General features: G+C 41.2%; 1 protein-coding gene across 5 annotated transcripts in view; it reads left to right on the forward strand.

Moving 5' to 3' along the window:
- tmem131l (transmembrane 131 like) overlaps positions 1-23,911 on the forward strand; it is a 93,728-nt gene that overhangs the window by 12,480 nt on the left and 57,337 nt on the right. For all 5 annotated transcript variants that reach the window (XM_055923802.1, XM_055923803.1, XM_055923804.1 and 2 more), the window contains exon 3: positions 7,264-7,304. In XM_055923802.1, coding sequence (XP_055779777.1) covers positions 7,264-7,304 — 41 coding nt within the window. The remainder of the gene's footprint in view (positions 1-7,263; positions 7,305-23,911) is intronic.

Consider the following 23,911-nt stretch of genomic DNA (forward strand, 5'->3'; position numbering starts at 1 on the left):
GCCAAAATACCAGCAACAGTGTGTGAAAACCTTGTGAAGACTTACAGAAAACGTTTGACCTCTGTCATTGCCAACAAAGGGTATATAACAAAGTATTGAGAAACTTTTGTTATTGACCAAATACTTATTTTCCACCATAATTTGCAAATAAATTCATTAAAAATCCTACAATGTGATTTTCTGGATTTTTTTCCCCTCATTTTGTCTGTCATAGTTGAAGTGTACCTATGATGAAAATTACAGGCTTCTCTCATCTTTTTAAGTGGGAGAACTTGCACAATTGGTGGCTGACTAAATACTTTTTTGCCCCACTGTACACCAGGTTTCTCTTCTACTGAACAAATAACGTTGTTAGTTTCACTCGGAACCTGCACAACTCTTGATACCCGCGTCTCGTGGATGCATCAAAGTTTTTGAACATTCGTCCAACTGTTTTGGGGATGCTGATTTATGTGTGATTACTGTCACCGGAGGTTTGTCTTCACTACCTTTTACAGCCTGTGTTCTGGTTGGCCTAAGATGTCATTCGTCACTGCTGTCAGATTCTGTTGACTCAAAGCCATGCAGTGCTGACCAGATGCTTGAAACCCGATCATCCTTGCGCAACTCAGCCTGAGGATAGATTGAGGGAACAAAGGGTCCACTTGTGGGGGTCAAGTCTATTTTTTACAAACCTTGCCTGTAATTGTTGAATTTCTTTTTTTAAGGTTTTGATATGTTCACCAAGAGCTTTCGAACTATCCTTATCTTTCTGCAATATCCTGTCATGATTCTCCAGAAAGAATTTCTCATCCCGTTAACCTACTTTGGCTATAACAGTCAACGAGTTAGACATCTGTATTTTTCCTCAAGCTTTTTGTATATCAGATTCCATATTCCATCTTTGTCAACAATGACGGAATATTTCTTTATCTCTTTCTACACTTCTCTACTTTGAAATGGTTCTTCATATCACTAGACAGTGAATTTAAAATCTTTTTCATTCTCACATCCGGAGGAGCTGTTCCATACTTTTCCAGAGTGGTTTTCTCACTTAACAATGGCGTTATATTAACTTCAAAAGTTGGATCATATATCTCTGTTTATATATTAATTTAACCCCAAAGGATGTGTGTGTAACCCCTTTTGAGGACTCATCTCTTCTAGAACACACAGTCTCTGTAGGGCCTGGCTACCCATAAAAGTTATGTTCACTTCAAAAAGCTTGAAGGCTTACATTAACCACGTGTAAAAATTGCTACTCTACTAGCAACTCCTATGCAACAGGGTTTCACAAAAAGAAAGGACTCTAACCATTTAATAGAGGACTTGAACCCCTATAATAGAGAACAAAGACAAAGGACTTAAACCTTATACATCACAGATACGTATCACTCATTGCATGCACTAATTTTAACCTGATTTGGTTCTTTTAAAATGGTATTGGTCTAGACTCAGCCAGCACTATGCCATCAATCAGGAGATTAAGAGGTGACTCCCAAAGTGGGTTGCGCTCAGCCTTCTCTCTTCTGGATCAACACAGTTGAGTTTTTCTTGTTCAGACAATTCATCCGGGTCACGGCACCAAATGTTAGCATTTGTTACTCTTAAATATCACAGATCTTCTGTCAGAAATGCCAGTTCGCTTTTTGTTTCCTGGCAGAGAGGGACTGCTTCAGACTATCATGACATGCACAAGCTACAGTGAAAGTGAAATCTAATCATCTACACCTGGGTTGTAAAATGAACACGAATGCCATTTGTAAATAATACAACTTATTTCAGCTAATGTCACGTGTGTAATCAAGTTTGTTTGAGAAGACAATTTTGTATTTTTTTTGTTGTTGTATATCTGTTGCTTTTATATTGTTTTTGTAAGTAGTTCATTTGTATGTAGAACCAATACATTGGATATGCATAGGCTAAACGTTCAGGCACTTTAGAGAGGTTGAAATGACACTTGAATATCCCCTGTATGTCCCCCGACACCACCACAATGTTTGAGAGCGGCTGGTGTAAGAATTTTTATTTTTTATAGTGAACAATATTTTTTAGGCACATCCAGTGTGCAAAAACAGTACAGTTACCACATTTGGACACTTTGGAGAGGTTGAAAGAACAGTTGAATGTAGCCTGGATACCCCATACCACCACAATGTTTGAATGAGGTTGATATGATAGAACTTATGTTTTAATACTGAACAAACGGCAATTAGGGATTGCAAAATATGTAATAGCACTGGATTTATCTAATTTACAGACATATGCCAATTTCGAGAGGTTTAGGAACACTACTAAAACATCTGCCCATTTCTAGTAGTTAGGTGTATCAATTCCATTTTTTTTCTGATGTTGTGGAAGCCATCGGATGTGTTTCCAGCTCTGGGCATCAATAATTCACGTATAGCTTGTCAATGAAAGATGACTTACAAAATATATATATATTTTTTTAAATGGTTCTTTTGTGTGTGCTTGATCTTTTGTGTTCTGAATTATGTAACTCCTGTCTATCTTCTGATCATATTCTCCCAGATGTCGTGTTTCCAAATATACCAAGTTTTGGCATGTCAGAATCATGTAAGCACACATGAATAGCAGTTATTTTGGTGTATTTCTAGTTAGGTGGAAATCTTCATTTTGCCATTACATTTAAGAGGTTAAGCTGTTTCGCCTGGCATTGAAAATGTGCGCTCTCGTCAGGACACTGTTGTTCGGAGGAGCTAGCCAACAGCACCGCCAACACAATCTCTTCAAAAATTATGCCAGCTGATTCATGATTTAGACAGGCAGGCAGCGTTTCTCAGCCAATCTGTCTCGTCCCAACACCTTCATTACTATGGGACAGCTGGAGATCAAATTTGAATATTGAAACAATGTTGCACATGTTGGAGAGCTGGCTGGTCGTTCATTCTATCGGTTCGGTTGCTAGAGACGCGACCCAGTCGTTCTGTATCTATGGATGCTACAGTCGTTCGTTTTAAATGTTCCATTGCCTAATAGCTGGCAACAGACTGACAGCAAGGATTATTTAAAATCTCCGATGTTGAAAACTAAATGTTAGTCTAAATTAAATGATGTCTGTATGCTTTTTATAGTGGCGATCAACTTCATAAATTGCCTTGCTGGTCTGATGAGACAGTGGATTGCGCAGTCAGATGGAACAGAGTAAATAGGCATTTTAATGTCATAGATTTAGCCGGTGGTAACTTGTGGAATAGACACCGGCTGGGATGTGGTTTTAACCAATCAGCATTCAGGATTAGACCCACCCGTTGTACAATTAAACATATTGCATTACATTTCATAACACTTTTCACAACACACTCAGGCCACTACTCTACTACCACATATCTCCAATACACAATCCATATGTACTTGTGTGTAGAGTGCTTGTGTTAGTATGTGTATGCAAATTGCAAGGGGTGAACAGATTGCACGTCTGATTTATTGAGTTCTCCATGTTGTCGCTATTAAAGGGAACTTCATTGAATATAATAGTCTTAAATTCAATAGCGATGCACAATTTCTTCATAAAATGTCAAATGGGTGCAAAATGCACTTCGTGGAACAACCTATTATCTGTTGTAAGATCTTGTCTTAATGGGAAGGAAATACATCTGTTTTGTTTCCTTGATAGCGTTTATGCCTAAATGCTCTGATGTCCAAACTGTATTTTCTACGATAGATTGGCCTAGCCTAATCCGATTTTAAGAAGTCTTAACTTCCATTGTAATTGTCATAATATCTGTTCAAGATGAGTCAACTTGGGCTGTCTCTTTGGCTCCATTTAGATAGGCAGCCCAAATCTATTTTTTTTCCCACCAATTGGTGTTTTGACCAATCAACTCTGAATAGATCTGACGAGAAAAGATATAATGTGATTTAGTCAAAAGACCAATTGGTGGAAAAAAGCTCAGAATTGGGCTGCCTGTGTCAATAGTCGAAGAAACAACAATATATTACCATTTCCATGCTTTGTTAAATGTTTAAATTGAGTTTGATCCATGTGTGACTAGGCGTATATGCATGCAACGTCATATAGGCTAGGTAGATTAACCTATACTGAACAAAAATATAAACGCAATGCTTTCAATGATTGTACTGAGTTACAGTTCATACAAGGAAATGTCACTGGAAATAAATTCATTAGGCCCTAATCTATGGATTTCACATGACTGGGAATACAGATGCCTTAAAAAAATGATTGCCTCACAATAGGCCTCAGGATCTCATCACGGTATCTCTGTGCATTCAAATTGCCATCGATTTAAAATGCAATTGTGTTCGTTGTCCATAGCTTATGCTTGCCCATACCAGAGCTCCACCGCCACCATGGGGCACTTTGTTCCCAACGTTGACATTAGCAAACCGCTTTCCCACATGACGCCATACACGTGGTCTGAGGCCGGTTGGACTTACTGCCAAATTCTCTAAAATGACATTGGAGGCGGCTTATGGTAGAGAAATTAGCATTAAATTCTCTGGCAACCGCTCTGGTGGACATTCCTGCAGTCAGCGTACCAATTGCACGCTCCCTCAACTTGAGGTGTCTGTGACATTGTGTGAAAAAACTGCACATTTTAGAGTGGCCTTTGGTTGTCCCCAGCACAAGGTGCACATGTGTAATGATCATGCTGTTTAATCAGCTTCTTGATATTCCACACCTGTCAGGTGGATGGATTAATTTAGCAAAGAAGAAATGCGCACTAACAGGGATGTTAACACATTCGTGTACTAAATTTGAGAGAAATAAGCTTTTTTGTGTATGGAACTTTTTATTTACTGGACTGATAGCCTGCGTCTGAGGGGAGGGAGGGATCAGCGGTGAGGCTGCCAGTAACCCGACTCACCGTCCCCTCTCTTCGCTGAGAAAGGGGAAACAGTCTTCCAGCTGATAGCGAAACAAACTTAAATCGCACTGCATTACTTCTGCCTCATGCACGAATTAATGTTGTTACTCCTATGACCAGAGAAAGTGAAATATTCCTCAATATTTAAAAAGACACAAGATGCAAATAATAAACTATTAATAAACTTCTCAAAACAATTTGCTATCGTTATTCATTGCTGTGCTGGTTGTAGGCTAGTATTTTATGGCTTATAAAACTGTTGAACAAAATTTTGACAGTGCTGAATAACATCTTAAACATGAACTTACTCGTAAAAACAACAGCTCTTTGCAGAATTTGTTGGGTCTCTCTTTCTAGTCATGGTTTTGAAATCTCACATTATCAACTTTGCTGTCCGAGGCTTCTTTTTACAGTCTATGGCTTGAGGAAGCTCCCATAACCATGTCTGCAGTTAACTGATTGGCCAACAGTAGGCCTATAGGTGGACTTGATTTGCTCTCTGGCCCTGCCGAGTAGGCAGAGTTCTACCTTAAGACACATTTAAAAGGTTCAAAATGAGCACACTTTGCCTTCCCGGCGCTAGTGCTGCTGAATCAAGTGCACCTACCGTCAACAGCACAAAGGGGGGGTGTATTGGAACGCAAGGCTTTATCATTGGGTTTTTACATACATTTTTGGTGATTGACTAGGAATGGCTTGGAGGTTGGTGATCACTGCTGTAAAGAATAAAATAAAAAAATCCCCTTCTGGCAACACCAACGCCTCCATTGTATAAAAGGTGGCTGCATGCACAAAGTTATTACTGTACTTTAAAACCCACTATCCCCACACAGCCACTCTCCTCCTGTTGCACAAAAAAGCCAATGTACTGCTGAGAGCTCGCCAATGTGACTCGTGTCATGGGCCCCAGATTGTTCCTATTGAAGTGAGCTGTTCAATGGTAGCAAAGAGTCCGGCTAACACTCCGGTTTACAAAGCTGTATGTCATTTTTTTTATTTTTTTATCTCTGTGGCTCCTACATTTAAGTGATAATGCCAGAGAAGCCAATGTTTAGAGGATGTATTAGTAACACTGGCTTCGAGGGCATTATTATTATTATTTTATTTAACTAGGCAAGTCAGTTAAGAACACATTCTTATTTACAATGACGGCCTACCCCTGCCAGACGGTGCTGGGCCAATTGTGCGCTGCCCTATGGGACTCCCAATCACGGCCGGTTGTGATGCAGCCTGGATTTGAACCAGGTACTGCAGTGACGCCTCTTGCACTGAGATGCAGTGTCTTTGACCACAGCGCCAATGTCATACAACGGGTTACCAACATGTTCAAATAATAATTGACACATTTTCAGAAATGTTATTTTTATGAGTTTATTCATACCATTTCAATCTTCCACAAGTCCCGACACACATCTAGGGCTGTTACCCAAGCTGGCTGGTCGTTCATTCTATCGGTTCGGTTGCTAGAGACGCGACCCAGTTGTTCTGTATCTATAGATGCGACACAGTCGTTCGTTCTAAATGTTCCATTGCCTAATAGCTGGCAAAATTCTTATCCCTTGCTAGCTAGCCAACTATGGCTAACTTAGTCACGTCAAAATGTGCAGCCAGAATAACCGCAAAGTATTGCATTTGTTATAGCAGATTTTTTCATGATTTTGACTGGCTGAGAAACGCTGCCTGCCTGTCTCTCGCCCCGACACGTTCATTACTATGGGACAGCTGGAGATCGAATTTGAATATTGAAACCGTGTTGCAAATGTCTGGGAGAGAGACAGCAAGGTTTATTTAAATCTCCACTGTTGAAAATGTAAGGTTAGTTTAAAAGAAATGTGAGTGAGATAATGTCTAGATGCTTTTTATAGTGGAGATCAGCCAATCAATTTATAAACTTGATGACAGTGGATTGCGCCGGTGGTAACTTGTGGAATAGACACCGGCTGGGATGCGGTTTCAACCAATCAGCATTCAAGATTACACCTACCCGTATAAGAAGTACATAATGTACCCGTGCACCTGCTTTGAGCATCAGTGTTGTCACAATGGGCCACCATTCACCTTAGGAGAATTTAGATAGATAGTCATTTTGTTGTTGCGTCTTTTTTTTCATACGGCATTCCTTTTATCCAAAACTGTACGTTTATAACATTTCTAACTTAGACGGCAGCTAATTTGTTGACGCATTTGGGTTTATGTAAGCCTAACACTCTTGATTAATTATATTTGTCTATTGTTTATTCATTATCAAGTGCTGAAATCCTACTAATGATGCTCATCATATACTAATTTGCACTTTAATACAATGACTCAATATAGAAACTATTAGGCTAAACTGTAATTACAAGACAAATATACATTCTTTAACCTGCTATGTCTTTATGGAGGTTTAGTTGTTGTTTTGTAATTTAGTTGTTTTGTTTGCTTGTCTACGTAGGTGGAAGAGCGCAGCAAAGACAGTCTTCCACTGGAAGAGAGGTAAGATCTTCTAATCCTTGATATCCCTTGGCGACGACAAACCATCATTCTTGTTATGTTACTCATTTGTTTCACTCACACCACGCCCCACAACAACCATAGGTGAGGAAAATGGCAGATAAATAATATCCCACCATGATCCGAAAGGATTTGATCTCTGAGTGGAGAGATCGTGTAGAAACAGCCAAGTGTAGGCAAGTTAGCACTATGGAAACAAGCCACAGGAGCAGTATGCAGTTTAATTGAAGCTTGGATTGTGACAGGGTTGTATCTTTCAGATGAGAGAACCAACGTGGGCGAAAGACAGAAAAGTGGGGGTGGTGTGCAGAGTGGAATAAGATTTGTGTCGTTAAATCAAGCATCATTTTGACTTGTCACACACATTCACATCCACTGTAATGTGTAGACTACATGTATTCAGATGCATTTATAGTAGGGATGCACGATATATCGGTGAAGATATCGTAATCGGCCGATATTAGCTAAAAATGCCCAAATCAACATCGGCCCGATGTCTAGTTTAACGCCGGTGTGCAAAACCGATGTCAAAGGTGACGTGCATATCTTTATAACGTAGGTACATGACGTAATGACGCCACATAAATTCCTAACATTCCAGCATTCCTAACCTAGCCCACAATGTCTGCTGTGTGGATCGAGCAGTCAACAAGTCCAGGAGTCATTTGAAAGTGTAAGAAAATTTCAGCGAGACAACTCAAAGGTGAAATCCATTAAACGCCAAGATAATGGAATTCATTGCCCTTGACAATCAACCGTTCTCTGTCGTGGGTGATGTTGGCTTTCGCCGACTGGTCGAGCACCGGTACACACTACCAAGTGCTCTATTTTTCAGATGTTGCCCTACCGTAGTTGCACAGTAATAGCATCACTGCTATTAGCTTCACGACTGACATTTGGACCAGCGATATCAGCCCCATGAGCATGATGAGTCTGACAGCACAGTGGGTCGTCGAGGATTTCGTACTGAGAGAAGTCGTATTTCATTCTCATGAATCTGCTGGTTGTCATACCGCTGCTGCCATTTCAATGGCATTTGCGAACATGTTTGAAACTTGGAAACATGAACACACTAGCTAGCTCCATTCAAACAACTGACTCGGGGAAATAAGCTCATCAACTTTGCTTGCAGCAGACGTGATACCCTCTGTCATGGCATTGAAACGCCTGCTCAACAGGCATTCTCTCTTTACTGTGTCGCCACCATGCTCGATGCTATGTACAAGGACCGCTACTTTGATGCAGACAAGAAACAGGGCTTACGTGAAATGTTACATACACAGCTGGACATGATGGAAACGGAGACAGTGACAGTGCGCACCAAGGAAGTTAGGCCACGGACAGACAAACAGCTGAAACTTCACTGCTTGACATGTATGATGAAATCCTGGTTGAGAATGAAACGACTGAACAAATGAACTACGAAACAGCACAGCAAGTAAGTGAAAGAAATAGGTTTTGATTGTTTTACTGGTAATGGGGACATACGTAAATGCCAACAAAATTACTTTTAGGTCAGTGTGTGTGTGTGTAACCTTTATTTAACTAGGCAAGTCAGTTAAGAACAAATTCTTATTTACAATGATTGCCTACCGCTGCCAAACCCGGACGACACTAGGCCAATTGTGCGCCCTCCTATGGGACTCCCAATCACGGCCGGATGTGGTACAGCTTGGATTCGAACCAGGGACTGTAGTGATGCCTCTTGCACTGAGATGCCGTGCCTTAGACCGCTGCATCCGTGTGTGTGTGTGTTTAACTGTTGAACTGTACTAGAATGCTTAAATGGCCGCTAGAATTTTAATTATCGGTATCGGGTTTTTTGGAAGGAAAATATCAGATATTGGTATCGGCCAAAAAATGTAATATTGGCGCATCACTCATTTTATAGTGTGTGTATGTATTCCGATAAATTGTATGTATGTTGTGTGCATTTATTCATTGTGTACTGAAGTCTATGCCTAGGCTAGATGTTTTAGATACTGGAGTTCCAGAGGGGATTCTAAGAGGGCCTTATTGGGGCCTTTTCAATATGATGTGGTGTTTATGTTGGTATGAGTGTGGGGGGCGTGAACACGAGTGGCAGAGAGCGAAAGAGCGTCACGGTAATACATTCCAGACTAATTTTAGAACTCCTTTAAAGAAAATGCAGTCAAGGTCCATCTGACCAGAGTTTTTTTGTTTCATTCCAAATTGGGAAAAGTCTCCTTTCTTAACGAATAGAACATTGATATGTAATACATCTTGACGGCAGTAAAATGTGTTCTTGTTACATGAAAGACTGGAAGCATAGATGCCAATAGCTCATTTGAAGTGTTGACCCTGGTGCTGCGTTTAAGATAACAAAATGAACTGGTTTGGCAATGAGTGAGGACATTCCACATTCAAGCACATTCATACTGTGAATATAGGCCTATTCTTTTGTGTTTTCTGGTTAGCCATAGCACTAGTGACTAGAGAATGACATTACAAGAGATGATAAGTCAGAACTGCGACTTCTTTTGCTATCAAATTTCTTTGATCTAATATATAGCTGGGACTGTCATGGCAGCCACTGTTGGCTAGCTACGTGCTGCTGGTTAGTGTCAGCTTCTTCTAAAAGCCCCCTGACAGTCAAGAAACAGAGCCCTGAGTCTCCTGTGTGTACTCAACTTGTCACTGTGGCACTGTAAGTGGTCCCAGTTGCTCGCTCACAAAGCCCTGAAGGGAATTATGTTTTGTATGGGAAGTTGGCATTTGATTTACTAGCTAACACGTAGCTAACCTAGCCTAGCCTACATCTTAGGCTGTTGCTAAAAATGTCCCCCAGTATAAACACACTGGGAAGGTGTGGAGTCCTTGGACAGAGCTAACATTCAACAACACTGAATTTAATACTAAACAGTGCCGCGCTCCTCAGCGCATTGGTAGAAAGTGTCACTTGATGACTTCCTACAATCTCCTTATCAGTAGCTATACGAGCTAACCGTGTGCTAGCAGGATGCACCATTTGATTTTAACTTCAAATAGCTGTTGATTGATTTCCTTAGGCACATTCCCTGCAGACCCAGTGTGGAAGTGTCTCTGAGCCCAGAGAAGTGATAGGAAAGCGGGGACAGGCAGGGCTGGTTGAATCCCCTCGACCTGGGGACCAGGGCTCCAGGGCTTCTTGTTCCTGGGCTATCGTACCTCTTGACGCAAGGTGCCATCACTCTTCTCCCACCTTGAAAATAGGTTGGAGATAGGGGGAGCGGGTCTTGGCCAATGACCTCGCTGTTTGTGTCTGTCAGGGATAACAAACAATTGCCTGGTTTCCCCCCCAAAAAATAGAATGAAAAGCTGATAAATAAAACTGTTGCCTGCCAAAATGCCTGGGAGAAAAAAAATACCATTGCAAGATATGCCCATCAATGAATAAAAAGTATTATCAGTCAATGTTTTAAATTGGCCCGTGTTTTTTTGTTAGTTGTGTTTGATAAATAAGATAAATGATGACTATCACACGTGCACAGCATGCAGAGCCTATTTTGAGTGGTATTTTTCCTGCAGTTCCTCAGTTGGTTGCTGCTGGAGTAAAAAACAAAAAGTGCTTTTATAAGCCCATTCTTTGCGCGACAATTCTAAATGCAATCTCAGGTTAACAGTTTTGGTGAACGATTAAAACAAGCTACTATTTTTTTCAACTGGTAATTGAAGTGCCCCTCCCATTCAAGTGCAAGCAACAGGCTATCAGTGCATCACCCAACACATTTTGAAAACATCCTTTATTGTTTGAAACCTGAATGTTTTATTTCATATTTTGAGGCATGTCTTACCTTGCTTCAAAGTAGCCTATAGGCTAAGTCCGACCATGCAATTATTCTATAAAGACTTCATAGGCTAGGCGGCATGTGAGTTTAAAGTTTGGTGAAGCTTACAATTTATTTTATTTATTTTATTTTTATTTTACCGTTATTTTACCAGGTAAGTTGACTGAGAACACGTTCTCATTTGCAGCAACGACCTGGGGAATAGTTACAGGGGAGAGGAGGGGGATGAATGAGCCAATTGTAAACTGGGGATTATTAGGTGACCATGATGGTTTGAGGGCCAGATTGGGAATTTATCCAGGACACCGGGGTTACACCCCTACTCTTACGATAAGTGCCATGGGATCTTTAATGACCTCAGAGAGTCAGGACACCCGTTTAACGTCCCATCCGAAAGACGGCACCCTATACAGGACAGTGTCCCCAATCACTGCCCTGGGGCATTGGAATATTTTTTAGACCAGAGGAAAGAGTACCTCCTACTGGCCCTCCAACAGCTTCAGAAGCAAGCCAGCAGTGGTATGCAGGGGGGTATGCTGCTGGATATCCTACCGTTCTGCGTACCACTTATAATGATTTTCATATAAACATTTTCGTGGAACAGTTTCATTTCAATAATGACGTTTTACCTTTCTCAAAATCATTGTCATGTGGTTAATCATAAATATCTGGATTAAAATGATAAAAATCTCAATGTCAGCTAATGTGAGATAACCAGCCTCTGCCATGTGGACACATTGATACTAGGGATGCACCGATATTACATTTTTGGCCGATACCGGTATCCAATATCCCCCCCACCGATAACCGATATTTAACATTTTAGCTGCCTTCTAAGCGTTCTAGTACAGTTTAATAGTTGACACACACTGACCCAAAAATTATTTTGTTGGCATTTACGTATGACCCCATTACCAGTAAAACCTATTTCTTTCACTTACTTGCTGTGCTGCTTCGTTGTTCATTTGTTCAGTCTCAATTAGGATTTCATCATACAGGTCAAGCAGTGAAGTTTCATCACTGTCTGTCCCTGGCGCCTCTTCCTCTGTACGCAACTCCCACTGTGTCCGTTTCTATCTTGTCCAGCTGTGTATGTAACATTTCACGTAAACCATGTTTCTTGTCTGCATTGAAGTAGCGGTCCTTGTACCTACCATCGAGCATGGTGGCGACACAGTAACGAGGCTCTGACAGAATGCCACCGAATCACTTGTTCACAGCCTCTTGTAGAGTACTTTTGTAAGTTTTAACCCCACGGTCTGTGTCGGCAGTTTTGTTGAGCAGGCGTTTCAATGCCATGACAGAGGGTATCACGTCTGCTGCAGACGAGCTTATTTCTCAAGTCAGTTGTTCGAATGGAGCTAGGAGTGTTTTCAAGTTTCAAACATGTTCTCAAATGCAATTGAAATGGCAGCAGCGGTATGAGAACCAGCACATTCTTGAGCATGTAATACGGCTTTCCTCAGTACGAAATCCTCGTCGACCCATTGTGCTCATGGGGTTGACATCGCTGGTCCAAATGTCAGTCGTGAAGCTAATGGCAGTGACGCCCATAGCAAGTAGCTCATGGATGTGCGTTCCAACAATACTGTGGAACTCCGGTAGGGCAACATCTGAATAATAGTTCTTGCTTGGTAGTGTGTACCGGCGCTCGAGGTACTCGACCAGTCGGCGAAGCCAACATCATCCACGACAGAACAGTTGATTGTCAAGGGCAATGAATTCCATTCTTGGTGTTTAATGGATTTCACCTTTGCGTTGTCTCGCTGAAATGTTCTTACTCTTTTCAAATGACTGCTCGACTTGAACTTGTTTAGTTGTGGGGATTGTGCGATTAGTATTTTTCTGCTTTTGTTCTGTGTAGCGTTGGATGTTTCGTGGCGTCAGTACGTCATCTGCCTACGTTATATAGGTATGCACGTCAGCTTTGACATCAGTTTTGCACACCGGCGTTAAACTAGACATCTAGCTGATGCCAAAGTTGGCATTTTTAGCTAATATCGACTGATTCCGATTTTCTTACCGATATATTGTGCACCCCTAAATAATACACCTGCTGGAGGTCATTTTGCAGGGCTCTGGCAGTGCACCTCCTTGCACAAAGGCAGAGGTAGCGGTCCTGCTGCTGGGTTGTTGCCCTCCTACGGCCTCCTCCACATCTCCTGATGTACTGGCCTGTCTCCTGGTAGCGCCTCCATGCTCTGGACACTACGCTGACAGACACAGCAAACCTGTTTGCCACAGCTCGCATTGATGTGCCATCCTGGATGAACTGCACTACCTGAGCCACTTGTGTGGGTTGTAGACTCCGTCTCATGCTACCACTAGAGTGAAAGCACCGCCAGCATTCAAAAGTGACCAAAACATCAGCCAGGAAGCATAGGAACTGAGAAGTGGTCTGTGGTCACCACCTGCAGAACCATTCCTTTTTTGGGGGTGTCTTACTAATTGCCTATAATTTCCACCTTTTGTCTATTCCATTTGCACAACAACATGTGAAATTTATTGTCAATCAGTGTTGCTTCCTAAGTGGACAGTTTGATTTCACAGAAGTGTGATTGACTTGGAGTTACATTGTGTTGTTTAAGTGTTCCCTTAATTTTTTTGAGCAGTGTATATTATTTCCTACATTTCCACGCAGCAAGCCAGGTACATCCATGCATGCTCAGGCGCACGCACTCCCTCAACATTATCAGGACAGTGAAACCAGACACATACTCACATGATTACTCCAAACAAAAGATAATACAAAAAATTGACAAATCTCGTAAATGATGGTTATGAAATAAACCAAAACTTGTTTCTCACAAGTGTAGCAGGTTGTGAACTATGCGAAAGGTAAATGACTAATTTATACAGGCATTAACAGAAATGTACAATGCCTTCAGAAAGTATTCAGACCCCTTGACTTCCACATTTTGTTACGTTACAGCCTTTTTCTAAAGTTGATATATTTTCCTCAGCAATCTACACAATACCCCATAATGACAAAAATAAAAACCTTATTTTACATAAGTATTCAGACCCGTTGCTATGAAACTCGAAATTGAGCTCAGGTGCATCCTGTTTCCATTGATCATCCTTGATGTTTCTACAACTTAATTGGAGTCCATGTGGTAAATTCAATTGATTTGACATGATTTGGAAAGGCACTCACCTGTCTATATACTTCCCCACAGTTGACAGTGCATGTCAGAGTCAAGGGGTCTGAATACTTTCTGAATGCACTGTATTTAACCAAATTATGGGGATTAATGGTACAGATACTACTGGTGCCATATATAATGGGGAATTGATAAAAAATTGAAGGTCGAACAGTTCACACAATGAATGCAGAAAAATTGGCAGAAGACAGCTCATCGATTCTGGAGCGAGTCGCCTATATCTTCGCCCTTCTTGTCTCAACATTTGAAATTAAACTCAAGACACATTATCTTCACACATATTTTAGATGCTTTTCACTGACAGCCGCAACTCAATAATCAGTTAGGCCTATTGACCCACACGCTGCTCAAACTGTGGGATTCCCAAATAGGCATAGGTTTTGAAAAATCCACAGCAAGCTTTTAAAAGAAGCTAATGATCCTCGAATCCTCTTGTTAAATCATGCTTTTGAATGATTTTATATGCAGGTGTAATTATATAATTTTGGCAAATTTAATTTCCATTTACTTCTCTATTTCCTGTTGGTTTTCATATCAACTTTCTTTCGTTGTCCGGAAGCCAAAGACACAATCCTTGTCATATTAGCAGATTTTCATCTAGATTTATCTTTCATCTAGACATTTCATGAAATTAAAATCTTCCTGGTCATGTTGTCCTGCACCACATTTTCCTAACGGAAACCTTGGTGTGTGTGTGTGCTTCTTTCTCTTGCTAGCTCTCGGCCTGTGTCACTTGCTACTGTGTTTGTGTGTGTCTACCTGTCTGTCAGCTGGTCCCAGTCCCCTTGGCCCTAACCCATATCGCTTACACCATACAGATCTGCAAACATTAAAAGTATAGGGATCGAGCTAGGACCAGCTGTGTGACACTTTCTCTGCTCTCTCCACTTCATTGTTATGTTGTTAGTCCTCTTTCCTCCCATCCACTTCAGTTAATGGAGTAGCATCCGTTGCTCAGAGACTGAGAGCCTTGACAATGAGTGGTCGTCATAATCTTAATTCAACTCATTGCTATCGTCTCCATGGCTTTGATCAACATTCTAGAGAAGGGCAGGCTTAGCAGAAAGTTTCTTCCCTTCTTGCTCCTTGGTCGGTCTTGTCTGTACAGTCATACATAGCAGTACTGAGCAAAGCTCGAGAAGGAATGCAGTAGTGGTAGCCGTCTAGTATAAGACTATCTTGTAGGTGCATTGAATATGCCTGCCACCCACTGCTCCCTTGCAGTCTTACTTATTTCAGTGAAAGCCACCTTTGGTTCAAAGCTGAACACCAAACTAAACTCCCACCCTGCTATCATCTCATAGCAGATGTGTGTTGTGGGTAGTGCACTGTGGTTTTACAAGGCTCTAAAAGCACACAGAGGCCTTATCAGCCTGGTGCAGAGCTGACTTACACTAGACAGCCCTCTCACGTTTAGGAAATAGAGCTTACCCATAATTACAGCCATTTCTGACTGAAAAGTTGTTACTGAAATCCCTAATTTGTTTAGGAAAAAATATTTCCTATTCTCTCTCTCTCAACCCTTGCTCTCTTTAAGTGACACATGCATCACATACACGTGACCAATGGGGCCTGACCTATAGCATATAATCACATCAATAAATTGGTTATAACAAACTCTGAACACTGTAACACGCGACAGTAAAATAGTTGCAGAGCACGTGACAAACTCGAAATGGGGGAATGTTTACTGGTTGCTCAGGAGGTAAAGGGGAAGTCAGATGTAGTTGTGGATTAGTTGTGGAAAATACTGGAGATATAGAAGGGGAAAAAATGTAAGGAGAAAGTGCTGCCTGCATATTGTGTGTGCCAAACAGATGCTGTTAGATTATACTTTTTCTGACTGTTTGGAACAACACTAATTATAAGCGTACCAGATTCCGTAACGTTTTTTTTGTCAAGCTATTATTACAGCAAATACTAAAGAGTCATATTCATTCGTTAACCTCTCTGGGATATGTGGGACGGTAGCGTCCCACCTGGCCAACATCCAGTGAAAATGCAGAGCGCCAAATTCAAATAAATTACTATAAAAATGAAACTTTCATGAAATCACACATTCAATATACCAAATTAAAGCTACACTTGTTGTGAATCCAGCCGACTTGTCATATTTCAAAAATGCTTAACGGCGAAAGCAAACAATGCTATTATCTGAGGATAGCACCCCAGCTAACAATCACACCATTATATTTCAACCGTCCTGGCGCGACACAAAACACAGAAATAAAGATATAATTCATGCCTTACCTTTGACGAGCTTCTTCTGTTGGCACTCCAATATGTTCCATAAACATCACAAGTGGTCCTTTTGTTCGATTAATATATATATATATATATATACTGCTCAAAAAAAATTAAGGGAACACTTAAACAACACAATGTAACTCCAAGTCAATCACACTTCTGTGAAATCAAACTGTCGACTTAGGAAGCAACACTGATTGACAATACATTTCACATGCTGTTGTGCAAATGGAATAGACAAAAGGTGGAAATTATAGGCAATTAGCAAGACACCCCCAAAAAAGGAGTGATTCTGCAGGTGGTGACCACAGACAACTTCTCAGTTCCTATGCTTCCTGGCTGATGTTTTGGTCACTTTTGAATGCTGGTGGTGCTTTTACTCTAGTGGTAGCATGAGACGGAGTCTACAACCCACACAAGTGGCTCAGGTAGTGCAGTTCATCCAGGATGGCACATCAATGCGAGCTGTGGCAAAAAGGTTTGCTGTGTCTGTACGCGTAGTGTCCAGAGCATGGAGGCGCTACCATGAGACAGGCCAGTACATCAGGAGATGTGGAGGAGGCCGTAGGAGGGCAACAACCCAGCAGCAGGACCGCTACCTCCGCCTCTGTGCAAGGAGGTGCACTGCCAGAGCCCTGCAAAATGACCTCCAGCAGGCCACGCAGGATCTGTGTTATTTCTGTAGATGTATATGGATGATTTATAAATCCAGGCACCTTTTTAAGTTAGGCTATTGATTATAGACCTAAGTTGGTTTCCTCTCTCCTCACTTTTCTTAGGTAATTAAGGCAAGGGCTGTATTCTCGTCTCGTAACTCCGCTGCTACCTCCACCGCATTGTTCTCAACACCAATAGGCTGGTTAAATGGTGTAGGAAAAGGGGCAAAATTCTGATGCATTTCAGAACCACGACAGCGACCACTATCCAACGCGGGAGAAAGCGCATTTCTTATAAAATAATATCAGTTTTTATTTGTGTTGCACTGTTGTTCTTACATAATGTAACCATATGTAATTTCAGTAGCACATGCCATAGACTGATGGACTCTGCCATCCCCATGGCTTCCACAATGCAGCAGTCCTTTAGACTTTGCTACTGCTCGACTAAAATCTCTGATAACCAACAGCCTATCGACCAAACAATCGACTAGTCAATCAAATGGGGTCAGCCCTAACCCACATCCATCATTTTAGGTTCTGGGTTTAAAAAAAAATTATAGAATGCATAGTCTCAGCTATTTTCCTACATTGCATATATTGCAATTGCCTGGAAGATTTTAGTTTGTTAGCTAGTTTTGTTATTATTGAATGGTGGTTTTGACCAACTTTACCAACCTGTTGCATGTTGCTGTGTCAGTATCTGAGGGACAGAAGTTTTCTGAACCGAAGTGATGTCTTATCACTAGGGCCTGGAGTGTTTCTCTTCAGTTCTCAAGATTAGGGCCTGGAGTTCTTCCTGATCAGGTCACGTGGTCAGGGAAACCCCCTATGTTATACTCTACACAAGGTGGAGTGTCGTATGAACAGCTGACCAATTTTCTCGGCTGGTCCTCACCTCTCTCCCTCGAAGCGTGTTTGACGGTTTAACTGGTACAAATAAGGTCACTGCAAATGTTTGCTTTATTCAAGGTAGATCCAGGGATCAAATGATGACCAAACGTAACTTATGTCTGCACTGTCTGTGGACAAAAACAAGGACTGTGGCACACACCATGCTTGCTGAGAAAGGGCTGTGGCTTTTTGAAAATAAACACGCAGCTTCGTGCAAGGGTAGCTCTGCTCTCTCCTCCTTCAACAAACAGTAGACCTATATAAAGCCACCTGACTCTGTGTGTCTGAGTGAGGGAGTGTGCAGTGTCATCATCCTAAAAGGTTTGCTTGTACCCCCTCAAGTTCACTTTCCCTGTGCACGTACCTCTTCCGCATTGACAAGCAGAGCTGGGGTTAATGCTATCTGACAGGGTATGAACTAACTAGCGATTATTACTGTGGACGGACGGAGATAAGAGGTAGAGAGCAGCCCTTATGTAATGGAGAATAACAATGGCCTGACTCACATTGATTGGTGTCCTGGGCTCGACTTGAAGTACAGCCCTTAAACTTCTATTGAAACAAGGGACATTTGGCTCCTTGTTTTGTTTTCACTTGTTACACATGGTTAGGGAGGAAGCTCCAATATTTGTAGAGCAGTGTTTCTTATTGTGAATTGGTCACTTTGCTAGTTCCTTATTGTTTGTTGCTAAATACTGCTTTGAGTCTCAGCATATTGTTTTGTACTATTAGCCTATATTTGGTAGGCACCAGAAAATATTGAAAGGTTAATTTAGACGGGGCACAACGCAGACAATATTTATACTGAACCAAAATATAAACGCAACATGTAAAGTGTTGGTCCAATGTTTCATGAGCTGAAATAAAAGATCCCAGAAATGTTCCATATGCACAAAAAGCTTATTTCTCTAAATGTGTGAATTTAATGTTAATTTCTCATACATAAGCCACCTCCCAGCGTAGTTTGAGATAATTTGGCAATACGTTCTCCTGGCCTCGATCGTGTGAGACCAGCCACCCTGACCACTGATGAAACTGATGAGTAATTATATTAGTTTTGTTAGTAATTCTGTTAGTTTTCCACACAAAAAGCCATTTTGTGTGGAAAAACTCATTCTGATTGGCTGGATCTGACCTCCCAGTGGGTGGGCCTATGCCCACCCATGCCTGCGCCCCTGCCCAGTCATGTGAAATCCATGGATTAGGGCCTAATGAATTTATTTCAAATTACTTATTTGCTTATATGAACTGTAACTCAGTAAAATCGTTGCATGTTGCGTTTAGATTTTTGTTAGTTATAGTAACCACTTCTGTGGTGTTGAAGATATCCGTATAGTTTAAATGCCCTCATCACAATTCTTTTTACATTTGTTTGACCGTCAAAGTGGAAATATTGTGGGAGGAAGTGATGCCATAGTGTGGATTTCAGCTATTTCTCAACTGGATGTTGCTGCCTAGTGTACATTTTAAGTGCTTGTGCAAAAGGGATGTTCCTTAAGATTTTGTTATAGGCTGCTTAAGACCTTATTCTCATCAACTTGGCACGTGGGGGTGGTGAATGAATGTTTTATGTTGCATGGCGGCTGTGTCATCACGCACTCCACTCAAGAAACTTTGTTCCTGACTGGGAAATTTGGAATGCAACGCGATTTAAGCAACCTGTGTTAGAAATAATGTTGCGGTTATAGTTGATAGGAAGCAAATTATAGTTGTATGCATGTTTCAATAGCGCAAATTATTTCACACAAAGCTGTTAGCTACATTAGCATCTAAGATGGCAAGCTAACATTACCACCCGCCAATGAATAATGGTGCATGTTTCTCATTACAAAATGAATGACTGGCCAAAGAAAACATCCCTATGTGTCCTACACATAGAATATCAGATTTCAGAGCGTGATGTCAATGTCATATCTGAATGAGCGTGTGAGCAGCCAGCCGCATCCCCTAACCAGCCATTTGTCTACTTATCTGCTTCTCTCCAGACCCGGCGCCAGGATAAAGTGGCTAAAGGGGCACAATTTTTAGGGGGTTCTTGCATTGGAATTATATTGAATTCTGCTTATATCACACTATACCACAATAAACATAAAGTTCAAATCTCTCTGATACAATTAATTGCTTTAGGCTACAGATTTCAGGCCAATCTCCACTGCGCTGTATCAGCAGAATTGACGCCCTACACGCTATAGAAAGGCTGTTTTGGTAATGAATATAGGCTACAAGATTACAAATGGCCTATGTAAATGCAGCCATACACACAGCTGTCTTACTAAAATAATGCAAACTAAATGCTGAAAGTAGTAGACTAGTTATTCATGCACGCAAACAAAAATACTGAATAGCAGTTTGGCTTAGAATACCAACACAGCTGCGAATGCGAACAAATGAATGCGAATAGAACAAAACAGTGGTACCAAGTAGGCCTAGAAAGCAAAATATCACATGGATGAAGGCATGACAAAATCTGTTTAGGCTAGTTACATTAACAGTAAACAAACGCAGTAAACAAAAGGCGAATGGAGATCCAAATAACCAAAATATAGACTACAACCTACTACAGTGAGAAGCAGCCATGCAGAGCTGTCTTGCCAAACAAAAAGACATGGAAAATCATGCAGCTCAGGAGTACAGCAACACGTTGTGATATGGCACAATACACTTCTATGGATTAAATTCAACCCACGTAATCAATTAAGCAATGCCAGCCTACCATGAACACGTTGCCAGAGTATTGAGATTGTTGAAATATGTATTATGTACTTGTTATTCTCTGAAAATGTGCAAATTATATGCAACAAAAAGTCACCTTTTTGAACCCTCAACAGTTTGCATCCCTGTAACTATCAGCATCCATCATTGCCTTACTATTAGGGCTGGGAATTGCCATGGATCTCACGATATTATCACAGTACGATATTATCAAGATACTTAGGTGCCGATACGATATGTATTGCAGTTCTCACGATTCGATACATGGATTTTATTGCGATTTGACGTTCCAAACATATTGCTCACCATATGTCTGCTGCAGAGGGACTAGAGAGCCATGAGAAAACAACTAGTTTTGATCAGTCATAGAAAATAAGTGCTAAAAGATGGAGAACCGTCCTCCCGTGTGGCTGTTGGTAGAGCATGGCGCTTGCAACACCAGGGTTGTGGGTTCGAATCCCCCGAGGGACCAGTATGAAAAAGTACAAAAATGTATGGAAATCGCTCTGGATAAGAGTCTGCTAAATGACTAAAATGTAAAAATCCTAAAACAATTGGTGTAGGTACAGCCAACTAGAGCAAAAATAATACTGCGATATTGTCAAAACGATACGATATGACGGGTCTCCAACAGGTTGATCGCCAAGCAACAGGTAGCTCGCCATACAATTCTGAAAGTGCATGCAATTTTATATGCGTTCCACCTCAAACTGTCATAAACAAATCTCACAAGTATCAGACACCGTAAGCTCCCAGCTACTATCTAATCAGCACAGCTTTGACATTATCCCACGCCTGTTAGCCACTATTGGCTTAAAAAGTCAAACCTTACACAATGTCTGCCATTTACTTTCCAGAAATATTGCCCGTCTATGTGATTCGTGCATTTGTTTATCACTCTGTGTGTAGCCAGTTGATCTGATAAGTCTTTTGGCTTGACAGAAATACATTCCCCTAAACCTTATCAATGAAATGTTAACTGCAAATGAAGCTTACCTGGCAGAAGTATATCATGAGTAAGTATATCATTTGTATATATTATTTGTTATTTGCACATTTTGAAATGAGCAGCAGCAGTACAGAACCATCACTAGATCGGCACATTAGACAGCACTTTCCTCACTCGCTATATGAGCAATCATTTTTAGATTGAAAAACAAAACTGAACACTTTTTTTTTTTTAAATATATCACAGATTTTATGGAGTTGTTTATGAACCATTATTATTATGAACCATTATTTTACCAGGTTAGTTATTTTACCAGGTATAAACCATAGTTTATTATGTTCTCTTGTACACTTATTTGAAAGCTAGAATAAAATGAGTAGCTCATGACATGTTTACCATTTTACTGTTTAAAAAAAAGTTGCTCTCATACTAGAAAAGGTTGGAGACCCCTGCAATATGATATATTGTCAAAAATATGATCCCGATATGTACTGTAACTATCGACCTAATGTTTAGGCTAGGCCTTGTGTATGACACTGTTGTATACATTGCCAATTCAAATACACACATTGCATTGGCAATGCCCATGAACTGTGAACTTCTGTCACCTCTGATCTATCTAGAGTGTGAACGATGATCTAAGTAGTATGAACATGATACATGAACATTAACTTTGGTATTAATTCACTCCACTCTGTATTCACTTCCTTTAGATGGTATAAGGGTTGTGTCACAAATGGGACCCTATTCCCTATGTCGTGCACTGCATTTGACCAGCGCCCTAGGACTTCATTCTCTGTATTACTGTGACTACTAACCTCAGTGTGTGGTATTTTGGAGCGTTTAGGCAGGTGATGACATCGCCCCCTTTTTGCAGTTGGTTGTGTTTTTTCTCTCTCCCTGCTACAGCGAAGAGGGTATTGAAGCTGTGTGAAGTCTCTGCATTTAGCATGCTGAGTCAGGCGCACGCACAGAGGCCCACGCACAGAAGCACTTAGCACTGACGAACTCATCGATCACACTGACAGCGTCATTGCATTTTGATACACCAGAAGTACACTCGTTTCCAATGGAACGCTGCGTTTGCCTTGCAGCATTGCGTTGCAGTGCGTTCTGTGTGGCACGTACGTTGGATTTATCGAACGTGTGCATCAAACTATGCGTAGACGGCTTGACAGAAATGGTAGCAGAAGGTGAATGTTGAACTTTTTGTTGCACACACATCCGGATGACGCTGCGTACCATTTTCCGCTATAACGGTATCGGTGTGATCGAGGCGTAAGGGGAGCAAGATTAGCCCCCTTCCTCTCGCCCGACCCGAGAGTGAGATCATTCCGTGGCTAAATCAATCATGTCCAATTCATGCCAAACCAAGCAGAAACACAGAAAAGAAAAGGAACCAATATTGCCCTAAATAAGGGGAGAACAAAAACCATGTTTACTTTAAATCTAATGGATAATGATTTTACGTTTTGAGCTGAGGAGTGATGGTAATGTTCTCTCATGAAAGGAATTGACTCGTCAGTCAAACCTGTGGCTTTCAGTGTGCTAAAGCGGTGTCATTTTTGCTTTGGCATGAAAATGGTCAGTGCGGCTCAGAAGTTCTCCAATGGCGTTCTCTGCATAGCAGCAGTTGCTATGAGTCCATTATGCTAAAGCGCTATCTGAACTGATGGGCCTCAATGTATAGAGCCGTATCAAACCGTTTTTTTAGGAAATGTGCGGGTGGGTAGTCTCCCTTTCCCCTATTTCTGCCCTCTCGTCTCTCCCTCTCTCTCTCGCTCCCTATCTGCAATGACCCAGTGCAAAGCTGGCAGATGAGCGGTGGGGAGTGCTAATTTTCACACCTCCTGCCGTTCCTGCACCCACTCTCCTCTCTGCTCCTCTCCAGCATCCCCGGAGGCAGCCAAGCTTCCTATTGCTCACCATGACGCAGATAGACCCACCACCAGCAGCCCCTCTGAGGTATTTAGGCCCATTAGCCAGAGGTTAACCCTTCAAATCTCAGTACAAATTGAGATTAAGGGTTAAAAGGGTATAAAATAAATTATTTTGTTCTGCAGGTAGTTTTACCTGATCAAGTTATGCTGAAGTATCAACATGATTGAAATAAAAAAAAACATGGGTGCTTTCCAGTATAAATGGATTTCCGCTTGTTGTCAGTGACCTATTAAGGCTA

The sequence above is a fragment of the Salvelinus fontinalis genome, chromosome 5 (assembly GCF_029448725.1).
Source record: "Salvelinus fontinalis isolate EN_2023a chromosome 5, ASM2944872v1, whole genome shotgun sequence".
Lineage (NCBI taxonomy): Eukaryota > Metazoa > Chordata > Actinopteri > Salmoniformes > Salmonidae > Salvelinus > Salvelinus fontinalis.